The sequence below is a fragment of the Mesoplodon bidens genome, assembly GCF_964165515.1.
Source record: "Mesoplodon bidens genome assembly, chromosome: 14".
Taxonomy (NCBI): domain Eukaryota; kingdom Metazoa; phylum Chordata; class Mammalia; order Artiodactyla; family Ziphiidae; genus Mesoplodon; species Mesoplodon bidens.
The window spans coordinates 47016182-47040142 of record NC_138170.1 but is presented as its reverse complement, the minus strand read 5'-3'; the positions used below and the strand labels follow the sequence as shown (position 1 = coordinate 47040142).

General features: G+C 37.1%; 1 protein-coding gene across 32 annotated transcripts in view; it reads right to left on the bottom strand.

The window, feature by feature from the left end:
* NRXN1 (neurexin 1) overlaps positions 1–21177 on the bottom strand; it is a gene marked incomplete at both ends in the record, with an annotated part of 1149966 nt that extends 1128789 nt beyond the window's left edge. For all 32 annotated transcript variants that reach the window (XM_081253733.1, XM_081253747.1, XM_081253714.1 and 29 more), the window contains one exon: positions 20406–21177. In XM_081253733.1, the coding sequence (XP_081109859.1) occupies positions 20406–21177 (772 nt within the window). The remainder of the gene's footprint in view (positions 1–20405) is intronic.
* Between the last annotated feature and the right edge of the window lie 2784 nt (positions 21178–23961).

Sequence of the window (23961 nt, the reverse complement as noted above, 5' to 3'; positions counted from 1 at the left end):
TGGTGAAACTGATATCAGGGAAACTGCTGCTCATACACCCACCATGAGCAAAGTCCTACATAGGTTAAAAAGGACAGCATAAATAAACAGATTCTGGATGAAAAACAAAGGAAATATGCAAAGCCCAAAAGAGACACAGCAGCCACTAAATAAATGTTTGCTGTCAATACAGGTTATTTCTGACTTTGGGGGCTCCTCATTCCCTACTCTCTCCCTTTTGACAATGTTTTGCATTTTCTTTGGGCGTTTCACTGACCTAGTTGATATTTTGTAACATGGCAAAATATACATATTTTAAAACTTATGAACATTTTAGAATATCAAGTTTCATGAAAGTAACTTTAAAGTACATGATCTTATAAACATTTATTTAAAAGGGATTTGGGGGCTTCCCTGGTGGCGCAGTGGTTGAGAGTCCACCTGCTGATGCAGGGGACACGGGTTCGTGTCCCGGTCCGGGAGGATCCCACACGCCGCGGAGCGGCTGGGCCTGTGAGTTATGGCTGCTGAGCCTGCGCGTCCGGAGCCTGTGCTCCGCAATGGGAGAGGCCACAACAGTGAGAGGCCCGTGTACCGGAAAAAAAAAAAAAAAAGAAATTTGGGAGTACAGTACTTTGCTGTTTTTTTTTTTTCTTCAACTATGAATTTTTATGTAAATGCATTATTTTGAAATGAGAGGAATATCAGTAACTGGGAGAATCACTTCTTTGCCCATCTAGAGAAACACTTTTCTTGTGCCAAGATAACTGGAAGTTTGGATTAAAATGAAAAGTGTGCTTGGTAAGCATGGAAACAAATCAAAGGAAGGGGGAAAGTCCTGAGGGATATTAATTTTAGACAATGGTGAAACTTAATGAATAAATCTTGTCCCACAAGAGAGAACATATTGAACAGTCTCTAGAATATTCATGCCTGCCTAAATCTAGCTGTTTGCAAAAATTAGCCAAAATTTTATTGTGATATTTTCATTTATGTCACTCCTGGCTTCCTTCAATTACTCTCTTAACTGGATCTACAACCTATATCTTCCTCTGAATTTCACTCTTGATAAATCCTTCTCTTTCATTCCACATCCTCTTCATCCTAACTTGACAGTTAGTTTACCCTTACTCTAATCACTCAGTTTTTTGCCTCCTTTTATTTCCTAAGAACAAATCTACACTTTTCATTGGGTTTCTACTCACTGTGGAAGCTAACGGTCTTCAAAACATGTCTAAATCTACTGGCAGTCATAGATCTTTCTTACAAGACCCTTTGTATGACATGTCTTTGTATCATGTGGGTCTACAGTTATTTATTTCCACTTTTGCTTTCCATCCAAGATCTACGTAGTCACAGTGGTCTTTCTAAAATCATAATCTTATATTACTACCTGTTCTTATGACTCCACCACAAACTCAAAAGATAAATTCATGCCCCTTACAAGACTTACAAAGCTTAGTTTGCAGCTTGTATTTAGCCACCTTTACCATTTTTTCTCTGAGCACCACAAATTCTAAACTCTTCAATGAGGCACAGTCTCATTTTGCATACTCTTTTCTCTTCTCCTTCCTCTTCCCTTAGCTGACTCTTATTCACGTCTCACACTAGCTGTCTTATACTCTGGAAAGCTCTCTCTGCCTCCTCAGTCTGAGTTGCATGTACTCTATCACTAGTGGTCATTCTGCATTATAGTTGACCTTCTACATGTCTATATTCACTCATAGATTATAAACCCCACAAGAGTAGTGACCAGGCCTGTCTGATCACAAATATATCCCTAATATCTAAGCTCAGTGCCTCTAAATACTACTTTACATGTCATAAATGTTTTAAAATTTCTCTCTGATACATTATCACCTTAGATACTATAATCAGCTACAGTTATTGATCCATTTTTACTTCAGAATTTCATTTTCTAACATAGTATCTTTTCTTTGTTATGTAATTGGATATATTTTCAGATCATTATCAAAAGATTAGGAAAAATTAGAACTATTTTGATTTCTGAACTATTTCTGGAATCCATAGTTAGTAGTCAGAGAAAAAATTTATTGCCCAAAGAAAAATTGATGATGTACCTATTTGGGGGTTTTGAAACCTAAGGAGGGCCAAAAATGTGCATATTGTACTATAATTTTGGAATTATTTACAGAAGTTTTGGTGATATAAGAGGAGAACTAGAAATATACTTTATGAGTCATTTATGAAATCAACCCCAATGTCAAATTAAGTTACATGGAAATGTTTAAGGATTTAAGAAAAGTCTGTGTAATACGTACTTAACACTATACAATTAAGAATGTACTTTTCCTTTGTGTTTTATGTATTATTTCTCTTTTTTAAAAATGATGTTTCTGAAACTACTGTCAATACATTTTTGAAAAGGAGAAAAGAGTAATATTGGTTAAATAAACATTTTCATGGGACACATTTTTACATGAATATTCATTTCTTAAGCTGGGTAAATTCTGAGTTAAAATATCACCAAAAATATATTTAGCTAAAATGTGGACAAATCCGTAGAATTATGGTTTGCAGAGAATAGTACAGAATTCTATGAGATACTCCCTTCTTTTCAATAACTGTCATCTTAGTAGATATATTGTTTGAATGTTCTATGATGAAAAATAAGCTAAAGTATAATGAAAAAAAATCAAAAGGTGATACAGCCCTAAGAGAAGAAGAAACAGTAAAAAAAGAAAAATGACTCTTTTACAGGGTGGAAGGAAAAGACATAAAACCAGAAACACACTAATGATCAGATGACAAAAATAATAGTAGAAAACAAGGAACCTTCTATGTATTTTGAGGTTTGCCTACAGTCTTCCTGTAAAGTCTCAGGAAACCATATTTAGAGGTTTCTTGTTGTCATTATTAGCAATATATCATTCAGTTGGGAAATACATTCACCTATACATAAAAGAGATGAGGTAAAAAGAAAAATAAAGAAGTCAAATTAAAGCAAACTTGACTCCAAATCAAAGAAATACTCTCAAAGTTTGACAATAGCTCAAATGCTAGTATGTTTTCTAAAAATAGGTTGACTCTTGATCGTTTGTATCTCTGACTCCACAGAGTCTACACAAGGTATTTTATTTTTTTCTAGTTTATTTAGTTATTTATTTTAATTAATTTTTATTGGAATATGGTTGCTTTACAATGTTGTGTTAGCCTCCACTGCACAACAAAACGTATCAGCCATACACATATAGATATCCCCTCCCTTTTGGACTTCCCTCCCATTTAGGTCACCACAGTGCACTAGGTGAGTTCCCTGTACTATAGGGCATGTTCCCATCAGTTGTCCATTTAATACATAGTATCAATAATGGATATGTGTCAATCCTGTCTCCCAGTTCCCCCCATTCCCCTCCCTTCCCCCTTGGTATCCATACATTTGTCCTCTACGTCTGTGTCTCTATTTATGCTTTGCAACTAAGATCATCTATATCATTTTTCTAGATTCCACATGCATGCATTATTATACCACATTTGCTTTTCTCTTTCTGACTTACTTCACTCTATGACACCCTCTAAGTCCATCCACGTCTGACAGTGAGGAGACAGGGGAAAGCCTGGGGTGTAGAGGAAATAAAGCCTGTGTTCAAATTATCTCCTTACTATACAGATTCTCTGGACCTTAGGTTTCCTAAACGTAAAATGAAGATAGTTAAACAAATCTGGTTTGTGGTGGTAAGAATTAAATGAGATAACATATAAATTTGATAATACCAGTATGTAGTAGACAATCAGTAAACATCAATCCCTTCCTTCTTTTGCACATTACTACTCAGGGCATTTTAAAAACATACTATTAATTTTACTTCACATAATATATAATTTTAATTATATATAAAAGATTCTCAGTAAATACCAAAAGCTATCAATATAACGATAATTTCCTAACTTAAAATATTTTCTATTTATAAATGGTCATAGCCACAAAACATTTTGTTAGACTTTTTTTTTAAGCTTGTACATATATTTATATTTTTCAGGAGATTGCCTTTAATTTAGTGATAATATTAGTATTATTTGCTGGGGTAAATCACATTATTGATTTAACTTTGGTGTGTCTATATATATTTTTTTAAGCTGGAAAAATCATACATATACAGTTAAGGAAACCAAGGTCCAATAAGGTCTAGCTAATTTGTGGAAAAGCCAAAGACACAACCCATAAACTAATTATTCTACTGAATACCTTTAGTTCTCATAAAAATCATGAGTTGGTAAATAATCTGGATAGTCTGAATAAATTCTTGTCACTTAATTTCAATCTTGCCCTGAGTAATTTCAAGGATCTGACCCATAAAAGCAAGATCCTAGTTAGAAATTATGGCCAATGGCAAGATCTAAGCATTCCCTCTCCAGCTTTTAGCATTTTCTATAGAAATCCAGTCCTGCAAGTATCTGAATTTCATGTGTGGTTGGCTCACACCAGCTAAATTTTTGAGGAAGAGGTAAAAGAGCCATTTGGGGTTAGATATGAAAAACTTTATGCAACAAATGCATATTTGGAAACCGCAAAACGAGCATGCAAATCAATTTATATGCATGGGTGAATGAATATAGATGAGCTATTTTCAAAGTATAGCCATCCTGGTGTAGCATAAGATATCTGTACAAAAGGAACGGGAGTGAGGTGAATTACTCAGCTTAGTCACCCATTTACAATTTTCAATGGAAAACTGCATTGTCAGTTTCCATTATGCCTGCACGAATTTGGACAAATTAAAGAGTCAACTAAGTAATTATTGATAACATACATGTGTATGAAGTAAAGCAGGAAAGCCTTGCCAGTCATTTGGAACTTCTCAGAAGTGTCTAGGATTTCCATTAGGAAGAATGGTAATACACGTGACTCTGAAACCAATCTGAGACACAGCACTGGCCTATTCAGCCATCTCTCCAACTTGGTATTGGAGATGTGTGAGAACAGGGGAAGATGCCGTAAATGAAGCATTAACAGAAATCACTCTGCTAAACAGAAATACTACATCTGCTCCCAGTCCCTGCAGTTTATCAGGGTCCCTTTGTTAATTACCAGGAGAATTAGCGTTCAACCTGACAAATGGGTCTAAGTAAAAAAAAATAATTCTTGGAATTACACAGGATTTAAATTCTATAATTCTCTCTTTCATGATATTCTTTCAGAATATATCCTGTGAGATTAGTGCCATATTCTGTTCTGACAATACGAACACTCTGTTTTTATTTCTATAACAGAATGTTCAATCTAGAATGATAATACAAATTCTTGGAAAGTCATATAAGAGTCTGATCTTCTGAAATGGACTATTAGTTTGACATTTCAAAATCTGATTGAAAATCCCTCAATATGGAGTCACCAACTTCTTTTATTAATCTGATCTTGTACTTGCAAACATATTTATCTTGCAAACAATTTAAATAGGTTTTCTTTACACCCTCCATAAAAACAGTGTAACACCTGATCTTTATAAATTATTTAATTCTTTTATATAAGTATACATACAATCATATTTTTGTGTATATATGTATGTGTGTGTATGTACATACATGTATTTGCAATTTGATTATGTTTACTACACAAAATATTTTTAACATGTTTTCATTCCCATATAAAACCTCATTCATGTTATGTCGTGAGGTGCTATATATGGGTCTACCATGTTTTATTTAGCCAATTACTTGTTAATACTTGAGTTGATTCCATTTACTTGATTCCACCATTACAGACAATAGGTAATGTGTATCAGTGACAATATATTTATGAATCAAGTGAACTTAGTCATTGAAGGTACATGATTAGTCCCTTTATTTTCTGACTTCTAGTAGAACTAAATATTCATCTCTGTGACAGTATTTAATACATTATATTGAAATCATTTATGCATGTATCTGCCAGCCTACTCCACTAGAACATGACTTGTTCCCCCTTTCAATTCTTAGACCAGTGGTGACCAAATACAGTGTCTCACCAAAAAAAAAAAAAAAAAAAAAAAAAGTCAAGTTTCCTGGTTTTCCTTGTCATCAAACAAGGAAAAAACAAACTCAGTATTCGTTAATCCAATGCTTTTTCTACACATCCTCTATAACTTTCTAAAGACTTACTACAAACTGTTTCCTTTTAATATGAAATAATCTAGTGATTAGAGTAATTTGAAATTATGGTGACTTAATTGAGAGTGTGAAACAATCCATTAAGTGCAATTTTTAAAAGGATTTATGTTTCTCACTGTTCATAGGCATACTGCATTTTTCAAAAAGGCTCATTTTTACAACTGAGGATATCATTAATATCACTAATGGCACACATGTGCATCCTATTATAGATCTTCATATACTACGATTAATAGTGAGATTTATTCACATTTTTGATCCCTGATTTTTTTATACTTGTATTTAGGTCTCAACACTTTTCATTTGTGCTGCCTAACTTCAAAATTGCTGAGAACACAAAGGTGAACTAACACCTCTGAGATGTTAAGAGCTAACATCTCGTCTTGTGTAGGACAGCTTCTTAGTAAGTGGTTTTGGAATTATGAATGAATTGATGAATGGACAAAAACATAGGGGTCAAAGATAAAGCTAGATTTCTGGTTTGTGTAACTGGCTGTACTAAGAAACCATGGACATTACAGAGTACCAATAAAAAAGTGTTCTTAATGTTGTGAATGGTTGTTGCTTTGGTTTTATTTTCTTTGTTTTGTTTTTAACTCAAAAACTATTTTTCGCCCTTTCATCTCATCCTTCTCCAGGAAGAATTCACACAAGTGCTAAAACCCCTTTTATCCAAAGCTGTATTTCCCAGAGGAAGAGCAATGACCCAGAATATAAAAGGCTTGATATGGGAGTGATACCCCTCGAATGTGCTGCAGTGAGGTGGCAGGGCAGAAATATCACACCTGGTGGATGTGGATTCAGTACCAGGAGGATACCCTGGAGATGGCAGCATGAACAAGTACAAGGTGCGTTGAGATACAGGCAGCAGCTGTAACTCGAGCTCAACAACGTTGAAGGAAACATGAAACTGGGGCGATCCACTGGGTAAAGAGGACAACAAGGGCAGCTTGCTCAGGGCAAACAGAAGCATATGGGCAGAGAGCCCGCCCAGACTGGATTCCAGGGACACCTGTATGCAGCACAGCAAGTTAAGGCAACTGGGGAAGTAATTTATGCTCTGTAGCAGTTGGTGCCATATTTTACTCAAATGAATCTGTGAATTTTAACTTCAGACACTCTTAAAATAGATTTTCTGTTTTGTTTTGTTTTTTTCTTTTTTTGGCAGGGGGTAGTTTTGGGGAGTTTTTTTTTAGGGGTGGGTGTTGTCTTGGGCTATTTCTATCTCATACTTGGAAGATTCGTATGTTAAAAGTTTTCCCAAAAGTACAATTATTTACATAACTATGAGCTGAAAATGTATTTTGAAGGTCATTTAGTCCAGGCCTCTGATCAGAAGAAGGGACATCTTAAACAATTTAAGAGCAGCAGTTGTCTGTCTAAGCTATTGTTAAGGATCTCCAGGAATAGATATTTGCCCACCACTTCCGCTGGCCTGTTCTCACAGTTATACTAGAATTACAAGCAAATGTTGTTTACTCTTTCCTTGGGCCTACATCAACACAGTCTTGTTCAAATCTATTTCCATTGGTTAGCACTCTGTGGACAGGCAACCACTGCTCATTTTTCTTAGTCCAAATTATTTTTTCTGTTTGTCAGCTCACATTTTTCTGGCCTACTTTTCTGGCTTAAAAATGCAATGCTATCAAGACTCTTCTCTTTACACAATCCTGGACTGCCTGAACTACAGACACTAATGACAGAGACCTTTTTTTTTAACCACCAGGTAACAACAACCTACCAAGGATTTTATGAAGCCCTTGTCAATGCCATTTCCAATGTATAAAAGGAAATTAGCAAGTCAGACAGAAGGGAGAGGAACAGTTAGGGAGTCCATGAAAGTGCAACAATGCTAACGAACATATCAAGAGGACTGCAATATATTTTGGGAACTAACCTTTGGGAGAGTATTAGTGAATCGGAGTAATAGTGAGTAAAATAAATAAAGCAGGCAGTTACTAGGAGAAGGAGGCTGAATGTCAGACCAGTTTCACAGAAGGGAGATCTGAAATGTTTTAGTTCAATGAAAACAGTACTCTTTCTATTAGGCAGATTAAGATAAGTCAAGGAGATACTGACTATATGAATTTTATTTGCACTGAGGACATAAGAATAAATTAATTTATGTCAGCAGAGAAAGGATTTTCATTAAATTTAAGGAAGAAATTCTGCCCAGAAAAAGTTATTAAACACTTAAATGGAATACTAAGAGAAGGGGAGAAAAATAAATATGAAATTGTATTAGCTTATACAGGCATCTTTTAAACACAGGGGAGATTCTTACACGTGAAAGAGTGTACAGAGGATACACAGTCATTATTTTAATATTAAAATAGAAGGAATTACAAGTTCAGGGCACGGCCTCAGGAGTCATGCAGCCTTGGTTAGAATACCAGCTTTGCAAATTCCTAGTGGGCCTCAGTTTTCACATCTTTAAAAATAGCACCTACCTTATAGGGTTGTGGGGACGATTAAATGAATTAATATGTGTAAAGAACTTAAAATAGTGTCTGACACAGAGTATGAGTTATGTACAATTTTGCTATTGTTGTTGTTCTTATTGGTATTAGTAGGAAAAAGCCCAATGACACATTGCCAAAGACAAAGAATGATTATAGTTTCTATGACTGAATTGTAGACAATAATATGTTTATCCTTGTCTTTTTCTTCCCCCTATGCTTGCCTTCAGCTCAATCCCAGGGCTAGTAGTCAAGAAATGTATATTCTTGTTCTCTCCTCCACTAACCAGATGTGCGATTTTTTGTATTTTAAGTCACCAGCTCTCAATGTGCTGGTTGTTTCAAATTGTTAGTTCTCCACTCTCTCTCAGCTAACCTTTTTCTCCAACACTCCTTTTTCCCCAATCATCTTCTTTTTTCCTATCTCCTGTTCCTCTTTCTCAGTCTTCTGTCTCATTTTCTCAATTATCACACATCCCAAGCTTCACACCTTCCCTGAGGCCTCATCATCCTTCCACCCTTCATCTCTTATGGGCAGAAGACATGCCAAGATTATACATTTGGCCCCAATCCAAATCTATATTGCCTCTGTTTCAGGATGAAACACATTTTCTGTGTCATGCAAACAGGGACTTTGTCCAGGATGAATAATGTCCTGAGTCTGGGGGAGGGAGAGGCACCCATCATTCTTCTTTATTTCCAGTGACCTCTGGGAAAGGGGACAGCTCTCACTAACAGTCAGAGAGGAGCACCATCCCCAGATGAAGAATTACTCTAATTCATGAAGCTCTACCTCTGCCTGTACTTTGATGAAGGAAATCAAGGTAGAAAGCTGAAGAAGAGTAAACAGTGGATACAATTCAAGAAAAAAAAAAAACTTTAAATGTTATTTGAGTCAAAAAAATATAAATTGTGGTAGAAGAAAATCATATTGTTTTAACTCTACCATTCTAATCTGAGCGAAGGTGTAAAAGGCCAGAGGAAGAGAGAATTAATGATGCATATATCAAAAAAATTCCCATATAATGATAGAAACTGACCAATGAGGCATGTTCTGAAACTTATAAATGCCTCATTTAAATATTAAAAACAAAATTTTGTATAGATTCCCTACCTACTCTGGTAAAAGAGGTTTGGGGGCTATTACTGACTTTTTAAAACACTGGCTGGCGGTTTCAAAATACTCCTATGGTGGTCTTAGCTTATACTGAACTCACTGGGAGCTCAGTAAGTTTAACCTCCTGGTTTTCTAATGTATGAAAGTTTTAAAGAAGTCATTATTAATATTAGCTTAACTTTTTTTCACCTTTTTGAACATAAGTGTGGCTCATTCCAATAGATAGTTAAATAATAACTATTATAATTTTTTAATAATAAAGTTTCATCGAAGTAAATTACTCTTGGCAACTGTCAGAGAAATCTTAAAGCAAGACAATACATTTAGTCTTTCATACAACCCCCAGGAACAGTTGGGATGTTGTTAATCAATAGTATGAAAATGCTACTTTGCACAAACCTCAAAATCTCTTAACACTATGCCTGATCACAGAAAGTCATTTGTCATACTTTAAGGATAAATTTTTTCGGTTTCTAAGGTCTTGTATAGAAAAAATACATATATAGACTATTTTAAATCATAAAGACATTTTAATGATATGTTTAACCGATATATATTTTTGAGGATTTTAATATGATTTCTAAGACTTTTAAATAATATCCTTCTTTGCTTACATTATGTAATTTTCTTGTACACATCATATTTTTGTGTTATATCTCTGTTTATATGCATATACACAGACATACATTTATGTATCAAAAAACAAATGTCTCATTATTTTAAAATATCTCAATACTTTATTTCACAGAAAGTTGGCCCAATTTTTAAAATAGGGGTTCATAAATATATCCTCCTGCACATGTAATTGTGCATTTGGGTCATGAAATGCAATATATAACTTCCTATTTTTACAATGTTTTCAACTGGATAAATTAAACATTTAGTACCTTAAACATCACATATAGTAACTTTAAATAAGTAACTACATTATTTGCAGAAAAAAATCAATTTTTCACTCAAGACAAAGAGCTTAAGCTGGAAGGTAGTGTCTTCCATACAGCAGCTATAGTTACAGGCTGCCATGCCAGCTACTTCCCTAAGGAAACTCCAGGCATGCTTAATTATAGAGAGACATCATTACTTAGAAGAAAAACCTAAGTCTTTAATTTCCTTGCCTCTGCTGGACTGGGGCGGTTCTTTCTGCTGAATCCAGCAATGTCTGAGTAACATCTAAGCTTAGCTGGTTCCACATACAAGGCCAGGTATTGTTAGGTCACAAACCACAGTAACTCCTAAGCTGTGATTAGTGCTGCTTCCGTTATCGATTGCCATCCACACAGAATTCATTATGTCTATAATTAAACACAGAAAGCCCCTCCTGATGTTAGGATGCTAGTGACGCAACTGTTCTTCTTGGCAGCACCTCTTGTAACTTTTAGACCACCAGATCTCTCCTGGGAACCAACCTGAGAAAATGCTATTTGAAGTAGCACTTGTTCCCATAATGTGGCATCAATGTATTTCTAATTACAGTCCAGATAGTTTTGAGCACAAGTAACTAGACAAGAGTCCAGATCAGCACTTCATCTTACCAGGTCAGTCTTACTTTCCTCCCACTTCTTTCCAATAATAGTTTCTCATATATACCAGAAATAGCATAGAGAATATATCTTTCTAACTCTAAGAACTACTCCCCAAGTTCAATTTTAGGCAATGCGTTGGGAAGCCAAACTCACTTGTGCAAAAAGAGACACTGTTTTCTCATTATGTAATTTCAGTTAAGTGCCCAGTGTACCATCATTTATATCTTCAGCAGAACCATGTTCTGACTCAGCAACTCTCACGAAGGGCCTACTTAGGGAACAAGCCTAGGTCTTTACATTTGTGCTGAATCACCATGGACTTTGCTATTTTCAATAATTTTATCTCCTAGAATCTGAAATAGATAAAAACTGTGTTGCTTGTTTTTGGAAAACTAAATATTTTCATTCAAAAGATCAAGAATTATTTGTAATATTCTTTAGATGCAATATACTGGGGTTTTACTCCTGGTTACATTTGAGTAGAATCAACTTATTAAGCATAATATAATAGAAGGCCAACAAAAGAAGCAAATAAGCAAGCATTATAGAAACAAAGTGTGATGAATCCTGACAAGCTAATCCATTTCTTTACTATCATGACATTAGGAAATGGCACTAAATGTAAGGGTCTGCCACAATCCTCAATTCTGAAGGCTTTATTATAAATTGGCCATTCAAATTAGCACCAAGTTAACAACTAGTGAATACATTTTCAGCAGCCATTACCTGTCTGTTAAAACACACAGGTTTTGTCATATAATGGACAGAGTTGCCTGCTGGGGCAACAGACACACCTGGGCTCAAATTTCATCTCTGCCATTGAGCTATGGAACTTTTGGCAAGTTAGCTTTTCTAATACATACATAGTTTTAACATTTGTAAAATGGGAATTTTATAGAACCTATCAAGTACGATGTTGCAGGAATAAATGAGGTAAAACAGATAAAGTATACTTTGTATACTTTGTATACAATGCCTTTCACTCAGTAAACACTAAATAGTAAGTATAATAAATGTGATTCTGAACAGAATGATGTTAAATTGTATTCACATTCAAGAAGTGCTTATGGCACCGTTAAAGTAGGGGCGCCTAGTGCATCTTTTGAAACAATTTGATGCCTAATATTTTGGGGGAGAAATCATGTATATTTGTAGATTTAGACAGTATAGTTGGGCTAGTGTTTTTTTTTCCAATATCCAATCACTCATTCAAATATTTGAGCTTTTACAACTTACTGATTACTAATTACCTAAAATACCAGCAGTTGAGTTATTCTAATTAGAAAACATACATTGCTTGAATGTATTGGTAAGACTTTCACTCAACAGATGAAAATGTAAAATAAGAACCTATGTTTTATCTTCATTATAAAAGCACAAGAAACTGGAAACAAGTTCAAAGGTTGTAAGGTATTTAAAACAATACTCTCTTTCCTTTCTCTTAGATGTATTCATATATAAGTACACTTGCTCCCTGGAATGGTCATTGGATTTATGTTACAAATATTTGACTCTTTTGCTAAGATTTGTAAATATGGATTTACATTAAGGACCCCTTTGTAAGTAATTTTTTATACATATTCAGTGCATTAGTATTCACTGAGCAACATTCCTTTCACAATCTGAAGGATTTTTTTTTTCAGGTAGAGCTTATATACAGTAAAGTACATAAATCTTAAGTGTATAATACATGCATCTTTACAAATATATATGCCCATGTAATCACACCCAGATCATGCCAAAGGCTCCACTGTGTCCTCTTCTAATCAACATTACTAAAAGGTAACTTCTATTCTGACCTCTATCACCATAGATTAGTTGTGTCTGTTTTGAACTTCACATAAACAGAATCATGCAATACGTACTCATACAGTTGCTACCTTAAATTACTAATTTCATTTGTTTAGATTTTACACAGGAGGAACAAGGGGACCACTGCCCTCTTTATTCAGCTTGTCTATATAATGTGTCAATAGGTACTAAGAAAACTCCACCAAATCTTATACCTACTATTGAGTGTAAATGATCTAAAATTCATCTAAAATGACCTCAAAGTAGATTTACAGAAACAAGTTTAACATTTTCACTATTAACATTCACAAATCCTAGAGCCACTATGCTGCTGCCATTAGATATTTCTTCTAGATTTTCAAGTTCTTCTGAGAGTTTACATGTATCGGCTACTCATAAACACTCTTTGAGTTAGGTTATTAGCAGGGGTTCACAATCAGCAGTAGTCTGATTAGGTGTTTCTCAATTTGCAATCTTGGAAATTGAAATTAGGACATTAGCAGCCTTACTCTACTTTTAACAGCAACTTAGAGGCAATGCCACACCTGGAATTTAGTTCTTCAGACCCCATGCCACATTCTGTTTACACACATTGTGGAAACAATAACATTATAGGAAAATAATCTGAGAGAGCATTGTACCCATTCACATATTCAAGTGGAAATACATGAACTCCATGCTTAAGAGGGAAAACCAAAAAGCCGTGCAATTGCTGAAAAGCTCTAAAGCAACTAACAAAAAAACCCTTTTTTTCCCAAAACTTAATTCAGACATTTTAAGACTTACTACTCAGCAAGGACCACACACACTTACCTATTCCTGCACTTCCAAGTAACAGAAAGGGACTGAGACATAAAATTATAGAGAGGTACACAAGGAAAAAGTACAAGGGTTTTGCATAATACTGTGATGCATAATGAACTAAAATCTTTTGGAATGCAAAAATGATTTATTCTGAAGTATGTCAAATATACTTGTGCAATTTTTTGAAAGTACAGTTTACGTAACAACGTCTAATAATAGGTTTATAATCTCCATAATAAAACCAAGCCTGAATATCTTAATAAGGCCTAATTTTCAGTGTATATTTATAGGAGTTAACCCTACGAACAGTGTAGCCACCAACTGCTCACTGAGAAAGGGATATGGAATGTGGTTCCTGTTTTCAGAAACCAGTGTGGCTCAGAGTCCTAATACTCAGAATGCAGCTAAGAATAACAGAAATATTATATAGTACCTGTCCTTTTTGCAGTCAATCAGGAATTCCTTAAATAACCATTTAATTATCCCATTTCATTTAATGCTATCCAAAACTGGAACATGATGTTACTAGCATATATGATTTTACACTAAAAATATAATCTGTTTATAACTATAAGAAATCTTTCTTGAGCTTTTTAAAGCTCAAGTATCCTAGCTTCTCTGCAACATACATGTAAATAACTTTAACTTATCAAAAAGCCTCAAAGACAAAATATAAATAGGATAGATCCATTAGATATATATACGTATACATTAGGATAAATATAGTAAAAATCACTAAGTACAGGATTGGGATGGATAAAGGTATTAGTTTATATGGAGAGTGACAGTTTTTACAAATGCCTTTGTGTTAAAGGCTCACTTAATCATAATAAAAATTCTCAAGTAGAATATGATGTTTTAAATATTTTGAATCACAACCAGACATGGTTAACATTAGAGCACAGCTGTGTAAAACAGAAATAGAGGCTCAATCTGTTTACTCTTTGCTTTTCTTTATAAGCTGAAACTTTTGGGCTAATCAAGCAAGGATCATTATTACATTAGAATTCCTTTTAAATGAAGAAGAAAATGTTCCATATTTAAGTTTTGCTTGACAGTAGCCCTAAAGAAAATAGTATCAGTAGAAGTAGTGGTGCTGGTGGTAGTGGTGATAATAGTAACAAAAATAGCAAGTGGATACTTCAAAATATTTACTATGTGCCAGACACTATTCTAAGAGCTTTACATGAAGTCACCTGCTTAATTTTGATAAGAGCCCTATGAAGTAAGTACTATTATTATACCATTTTCACAGATGACAACATTGAGGAATAAAATTTGAGTGTGCCCACTTAAACCAGGCAGCATGGTCCCACAGTCTGCATAATTCAAATGCATCTCAGAATAGTTAAAATAACACATTCAACCTCATCTGTGGCATCTTAGAATGGTAACTCAGTTTTGATTATTAGTTTATAATCAAGATAAGCTTATTCTGATAGATCATTGTTATGCTTTAAGAGTTTCCCAGAACATTTTATCTAAATCAAAATTATGAATTTATCCATTCCACTCAAAGCTTTCTCAGCACAGGTGATCCACCTTTTCCTCAGATGGTAGGCTTCAAACAAAACTGGCAAAATCTCTGAATCATTTTTGTCTACTACCTACCTATATGGTAACTACTTACAATTTTTTAACCTTACGAAAAGTATAAGTATCTATGTAGTACTTCCCTTTATTGTAGCAGTTAAAATATTGAAAGCCTAGAATCAATCAATCAATATATACTGTCAGAAGGAAGGCATGTTGAGCGAGGTACTTGGGGGTATAATAAAGTATGGCACTGCCAATGCACTCCAGGAGCCTACAGATTCAATGGGTATATCTGAGAGAAACCATATGATAATCCACATAAAGGGTTCAGATAATGCATTTTACAAGTAGAACCACAGTGTCCCAAACAACAAGTGGCCTTAGAGTTCTATACATAACCAAGCTCACAAAGATTCTAACTTCCTTAGAGAAAGAATCTTTTCCTCTATGTCCCCTGGTTCAATCTACAGATTACAGTGTGTGCTTAACAAATGTTGTTGACTGACAGAAAATAATGCTTTCTCTTTTTCTCTAGGCCCCTATCAATCTGGTCTCTACACTGTAGTCAGTGACATTCTTGAAATGTAAATTTGATAACGATACCCTCCTCCTTACCTTCCACACTAAACTCCCTCCACTGCTTTTTCATCATTTTTACAATAAAGATTAAAATCCTTGACATGGGCTAGAAGGCCCTACATGACCTGGCCCTACTCCTCTCTCTAAGAGCTCCATACTCAAGGGCCTTCCCTCAGTTGTCTGAATGTGCCATGCCATCTCCTGCACCAGGCTTCTGACCTAATATTTCTCCTCTGCCTTTACCTGGCTAATTCCTTCTCAATTCTCAGATTTTAGTTTAAATATCACCCCTAAGGGAAATTTTTTTTTGATTAGGTCCGTTCACATTATTTTAAAGTTCTCAAATTACCATGTACCTGTCCTTCAAAATACATACCATCATTTAACGTTTTCATTTATTTATTTTTTAATTACTGTGCCTCCACAAAGAAATGTGAGGTTTCTACCTTCCTATTAAGGTAGGAACTATTTCTGAGAGTTTACTCACAATTGTATTGCTTGGGCCTATGATTCAGGCACATACAAAGCACTTAGTCAATATCTGTTGAACAAAGAAAGGAATGAATGAATAAATGACTGAGTGAATATGGTTGTCCGTCTGGCCACATTAGTAAAGTCATAGAAAGCAAAGGCTTTATTAAATGATATCTATCACACTGTCATGTTTAGTGATATTGAGCAATCAGCCATCATAAGCCATATGTGTTTCTGGCTATTTAAACAGAGGAATAAAATTGATACTCAGAGTCTAGTATGAAATTTTCATATAAGGGACCCTAAAATGCATAAAAGCTGGACCTGGAAGTCGTAAAACATATAACTTAAATTCTCATTGATCAGTGTTTTATTCTCATTTTTAACTGGGTAGCCATAGAATTCACTAATTCTTTTAAGCTGCTAAGAAATTATTAGTCTCCTTAAGTAGAAACTTATTAAATAATAATGGTCCCAGGGCACTTAGATGGGTATGATTCACTGAAAAAGCTATGTACCCTATAAGCATCCATCATTCAGGAACGGTGACATTCTTGTATAGTGATGTCTGAGGCTGACTCTCAGGGACAAAACACATAAGTTAGTTCTGTTCCATCAGCCATATATATATATATTTTTTTTTCTTTTGAATAATCCCTGAATCTGAAAAAATATCAAACCTAATAAACTGGAAATCTTATTCAGCAGACATGATAAATACAGGGCTTGAGAATAAGGGTGTTGGCGCTCTTACCCAGGCTCTGTCACTAACGTGATCATGACACATAACTGTCCTTGTGTTCTCTTTATATCACCACATAAATAAATAAATAAAAACTTGCTAGACCTGCCTGAACAAATAGAGCAAGGATGAACATGAGCTCATTAAATGAAAATATTCTAGAAATCCACAGATGTATAAGTTGTTTAAAGACATTCTAGAAAAAAAAATATTCTTATTTTATTTTTAATAATTCTTACTGTATTTTGAATACAAAGGCAACTAAAATAATATTAGACATTTTCATTAAGTTAAAAAAAAAGAAATTGTAGTTGGGACCAGATATAATTTGAATATTGTTTAATGTTTGCTGTTAATTTTTTTCCAAATTTTCTCTAATGATTATGGATTTATTTGTTTTTAAATTATTATTATTTCTTTAATGTGGCAATCAGTGCAAATACTGGCTACAGGCAGGGCTTTGTTTATACTTCATCTGAATAGAAATCATCTATCCCTAGCCATCAATACATGATTGGTGTTGGGAGAAGCATCCATTCTCAATTAATTATTTAATAGTCACTTGACACACATGAAACAGGGAAAATAAGCAAAATGGAGCCAATCCTTCTGGGGAGACCAACTCTGCCTTTATCACTCCATCACCCATTTCTGTGATAATCAAAGGAACCCAGCCTTTTGTTTCCTTTCATGACTAGTGGTGATCTTTGCACTCCGTTTTCATTTCAAATTTTCAAAATGAATCAATGCTCCAGAACTATCCTGATGGATTTTCTTTTCTAGGTTGAATTACCTTATGCATCAGGTAGTATACTGTTCAATTATATATCTAATCCCAAATTCTTCCTCTCATGGAAAGAGCTAGCCACTTGCAAAATGCATTTCAGAGCTATCTAATTCTGCTTCTCTTCAAAATATTACTTCTGTCATGCTTTCTCCACTCTTAACTGTTCCTGATTATGCACATCCCTGGATTCCTACGTTAAAAATGCACAGAAAAATAAAAAATTTTCATTTAAAACACCCTCCCACACAGAACAAGCTGTCATTGTGTCATATTTGTTTCCTAATTTAAGGAAGGAAGTTATATTTCATGTGTTCTTGGTTAAATTGCTGGCTCTGTATTTTAAAGCAGCACTGGGATACTTAGAGCAATTTGTCCCATAAAATAATGTCCATTTTTGGGCTTCCCTGGTGGCGCAGTGGTTGAGAGTCCGCCTGCCGATGCAGGGGACACGGGTTCGTGCCCCAGTCCGGGAAGATCCCGCGTGCCGCGGAGCGGCTGGGCCCGTGAGCCATGGCTGCTGAGCCTGCGCGTCCGGAGCCTGTGCTTCGCAACGGGAGAGACCACAACAATGAGAGGCCCACATACCGCAAAAAAAAAAAAAAAAAAAAAAAAAAAAAAAAATAATGTCCATTTTTAATTCATTTCTATTTATCAGTGCAGAGGTATGCAACTTCAAATTATACTATAGCAAACCATCAAATATAGCTATCTTATTCATGGTTCACAATTAAGTTAGATTTGGTAGAGAAAAAGCAGGTACTGTTTTATTTTTGGAAAACATAACTATAAAGCCTGATGGAAATTTACTGATCAAGCTGAAGTGCAGTACAGGCCATGGAATACACAGTCTTCTATAATTACTTAAGACAAGATACATGAAAACAAAAACCTTCGTGAAGGCAGAAAGCAATGAAATAATGTTTTACTTTTTTTCCATTAGCCCATGAAGGCTACAGAACTCTCCTAATGACCAGATTTTTTTTCTTCCTAACTCCCTTTGCTGTTTTAACAATTACAAATTTTATCAAGTCTTCATTTCTCTTAAAGTCAGGTAAGAGAGGACTGCCAAGTCCAATAAGATTTACAAGGGCTAGTTCCCCTTAGCAGTGTCAGCAAAAAAAAAAAACCCAACAACAACAACAACAACAGAAGACATTATACAATAAAATACAGCCATACATAGAGCTTTTGTCACTACAGCTTTCAAAATCAGATTTAACAATTCACCTTTTAAAAAAATCAGCCACAAATGCCATTTATCCGTGTGTTGATTGCTTTGATTTGACCCATAAGCTATCTACTTTAAACCTTGACATCTCAGCCACAGATACATCCATATTTCTTCTTTTTCATATCACTTGGTTTTTGTTCGAAGGCTTTCCTGTGTTTATACAATATTTCTCCTTGGTCACTTTCGTGTAGCAACATTGGAGAAACACAGTAACGACTGAATTTTATGTATAAAGGGGAGAAAATAAAACTTATAGAGATATGAGTTTTTTAAATTCCACACTGTTTCAATCCCTAAGAACAACAGGAATTACAACTTGGCCTCCACTACTCAGGTAAATATCATTAGCTGAATATCCTTGGAAAATCTCTTGCAATCCTTCATCTGCATCCCCTGTTTATTAGCCTGAAGAAGCTTCCCAGTCCAGCAACGTCTAAATTTCTGTACTATTTATCCTCCCAAGTCATCTGCTAATTGAGAAATATGCTATTTAATCTCTAACATTTCTAAACATGAGCTGACCTCTCTCCCATTTCACGAAACCACAGAAATAATATAATTTTATTAAACTGACAAATGTTGGACTTGGACATAACCAAAGAAACTAACATTAATTCCAAGAACCCTCTTCCTGCTAATCAAGGAAACCCTCACAAGCCCTCCCCCGCCCCACCACCTTTTCCCACAACCAGGAGCAGGTCGTATCACTTTTCTTGTAAAAAGCACAGCTGTGCTTATGAATCCTGTCTCCCTTGTCCTTTACCAACGAGTAACTACGTGGGGATATTCAACCATGGTGAATCTCTCCTGACTTCATTTTTCACCAAACGTGTGCCCCATCTTCTAGATGCTTATCTGCATCACACGGGGAAAATAGGTGTAGTACAGACTTAGTGGTGGTAGAGGAAAAGCACAGCGTACGTTCAGGTGCGCCCAGCCCGATGAAGATAGGGAGCGGCTGGGCAAAGAACCAGAGGATTTAAGAGAAGAGGTCATTCTCCCTGCCACTTGGAAGGAAGCAGGGTTGGTAGAACGGGCTCCCGGGAGGAACTGAACCTGGAAATGGGAGCTGCTCAACCATGACGAGGATACCAAGGGAGGGGCTGTGAGAGGTGATAAGGCAGAAACACCCAAAACAGGTCTTCACCGGGACCCTATCTGAAACACTCTCCAGAGAAGGAAGCCCCCATGCACCGGCCCGGGCCTGCCTCGCCCTGCCTCCCCGCGCCCTGCCCAGGCCGAGGCCCCCGGGGCTCAGACGTCGTCGGGCCTTACCTTGGCTGCAGTCCTTGCCGCGGAAGCCGGTTCGCGAGCAGTCGCACACCGCCTGGTCGTCCACTACGGAGCACACGCCTCCGTTGAGGCACACCCCGCCCTCGCCCTCCTCGCCAGCCTCGCACGGGCTCCCGCCGCCGCTGTTGGGTGGCTCGTCGTCCAGCTTCACCTCACCGCTGTCCACCAGAAGCGCCTGTGAGGAGTTGACTCGCACGTCGCGAATCCACCCTTTGAAGGGCTCTCGCTCCCGCACGGAGGCCAGCGTGAGCTTGAGCGCCGCGGCGCGCAGTTCCGGAGGCAGCCCTCCGACGAAGAGGCCGCTGAACACCGTCATGTCCCGGCGCTTGGACTTAACCTCCACCCACTTAGCCTCCACCTGGTCGATGAAGAGCGTGGTGTTGCGGAACTGACGTCGGATACGCACGCTGTGCCACGCGCCGTCGTTGACGGGGGTGTCGGCCAGGAGCGTGGCGGGCTCGGCGCAGAAGATGGAGAAGCTGAGCTGCAGGCGGCCGCCGCGCGTCAGAATGAGCTCCAGGAAGTCGCAGAAGCCCTCATCGTCGAAGTAGAGCACTAGGCCCCGGGCGCTGCGCGTCTTGAGCTGGAAGCTCATCTCGCTCTCGCAGCAGGCGTTCCACTTGGGGAAGCGCGTCCACTGGCCCTCAGCGCCCGGGAACTCCAGCCCGCTGCCCAGCTCTGCCCAGCAGCCCAGGAGCAGCAGCGAGAGGCACACGAGAAAGCATCCCCCGCGCTGGAGAAGTGCCGTCCCCATGCTCGGAGCTGGGGTGCGGCGGGGGGGTGCCGGGGCCGACAGGGTCAAAATGGTCCTGGACACCGTGATGCAGAAATAGGGATCCGGAAATAATTCGGGTAAGGGGATGGGCAGGAGTGGGAGGGATGCACCCTCCTTTATCTAGCTCTTTTTTTCTTCTTCTTCTTCCAGCAACCCCTCCCTCTCTCCCTATAGTCCCCTCCCAACTGGAAAACGTAGATCCCAGTAGTACAGGGCAGCCACAGAACTTCCAGACCAGAGGGAGGATACACTTTGGAAGCAACGCTCTGGAAAAGGTGTCAACAGAATGTCAAGGGCAATCACGCATCCATTTATCGGTGGTGTCAACAGATGCTTCACTCTTCAAATACCGTCATCTGTCAGGTACCATCAGTGGTACCAGGCAAAAGGGAAGCAGTTCGAGTCACACTTTCCAGGCAATTACAAGAAGCCAGCAATGAACCAGGGTCCTTGAATGCTTGGTAATGCCTCAAGTGTTTCTCCTCCAGATGTAGTGTCCCAAACCAGAAGGGAGAAAGGGGCCCCTTGGCTCTTTAAGGCACCACTTATCAACCCCAGAGGAGCTTCAAAGGCCTGCTTCTTCTGTCATATCATGGACTTCCAGTACCACTGTAGCCAAAGCAGAATTCCTTGCACACAGCGGCCTCACAGGCTGGGTTTTACTTCTCTTTGTCCCTCCCCAACAGTAGGGTTCAAACACAGACGCTGTGAAATAGCCAGAAGCTGTTAGATGTGGAAATCACAACAGCTCCTCTTCTTTCCTCTCCGCCTCTGCAAGGCCAAGCTAAGATGCCAGCATATCAATTGGTTGTGTGTCGGTGATGCATTTTGGTTTTATTTTGTCTTTTTATAAGGACCCAGAAATCTGCAGAGAATGAAAATAAAAATTAAGTTCTAAAGTCTGTTAGAGTATCATATCATTATTCAGCCCAGAAACCAGGTATATAACTAGTGCTGTTAGGAAGTCAGAGTTAACCTTATTGGAAGGAGCTTATTTGTCCTGATCTACAAGTAAGAACTAATGTCTCCTAATAATTAATATCACACTCTTACAACCAGACATTACACCCTTGTAGTTTATTATAGCTGTTAATAGGTAACCCTCCCAGGTTTGTATAGAGATTCGGTTAATGTTGTCTTTTACTATTTCTGAGAAAGTTTAATTTTTAAAATATATGAGAAGGAGGGGGGGGAAAGGCTCTATTAGGAATTTCTGCTTGTATTGTGCACTGGTTACATGGACAATAAAAATACAACCTATTTAAATCTCAGTTAATAGCTGATTTTACAACAGGCAGAGAATATCAAAATGTTGACTGGAAGCTGCCAGCATGGATTTGTATAGCATTCCTACCATTTTATTTTTCTCAGAGAGAGAAGGAATATTGATAGTTTCTTGGGCATCTCTCTTAAATTTCAACCAAGTATTTTCTTCCTTTTTATTAAAGGAATAATCTGTTATAGGAGAAAACTTCCCACTGGAGTCAGAAGTCTATTTTTAGCAGCATTTGTGTCTCAGCTGCCATAATGTTAACTCCTCTAAAAATGGGTGAAATATTTAATATTTTGCCTAACAGTGTAGTGATCTTAACTCCTCTTCAAGTCCTTTCTGGCTGTCAGCTCTTAGAATTTGTGTGGTTAAAACAGCAGCTGGCATGTGTGTCACCTTAGCTGCTGTGGTTCCAGGATGCTTGAATTTAAAATCATATCTTTGAATTACTCACTGTACTATTAAATCACCTCTCTTTATTCAACTCTAATCTGACAGGTTCTTGTAATGGTATAGAAATCATAAATAGTGAATTGTTTTTAAGGCATTTAAAAAAAAATTACTCTCACATTTTGACAAAAAACAATCACAAATGTGTCATCCGGTCATGTCAAGAAAACACATGTATTTCCCTCACCACTTCCCACTATCTCCCCCCACCACATACACACACATAAACACACACACACACACACAAACCAATTTATTGCCTGGACACAGAAGCTCACTATCCAATTAACACTTTTTTTTTTTCCTACAAGCTGAAACTAGCAGTAATTTATGGCACTGCATTGTGCTGCCGCTCCTCCGTGGAGGGAGCTGAGAGCATTTCTCTTCAGTACAGAGCAGTCCCTACAGGTGTCAGCTGAGAGCCACCAAGCTAGGGGATCCCACTTCAAGTTCCTCCCCAGATGAAATTGATGACTGGTTCTCTCTCTTTCAGCACATACACAACACACTACACTACACTACACACACACACACACACACACACACACACTGCCCACTAGCAAAGGGAAATAAAAATCTCGGTTGCTTATTTATTATGGCTGATACATTCCACACCATCAGCAATCACCAGCCATATCTTGTCTACTCCCATGCTAAGCCAAAAGAAAAGTGCTCTTAAAAATCATTCTAAGATAGCATACTATTCAATATACTTTCATTTTTTAACTGGACTCAGAAATCTGAAATTTTCAGTCATTGTGAAATAAATCTGGAATTTCAAGATCAAGAGTAGTGTTTTGAAACCATCCACAAGCTCGTGTGTTAGAAAACCATTTTTTTTTGTAAGTCAGTTGGAGCCAATTATTTTATTAACTTATAGTACATAGATCACAAAACCTTTCATTACACCTCTCTCCTGCCCTCCTCCACTGATGCATACCTAGACAATTTTTTATGGAATGTAAAAGAAGGGGAAAAACATATATATTCTTACCACAGGGGAGGTCAACTGACTCTCCCAGTTCTTAGAGGAAGCTCATTGT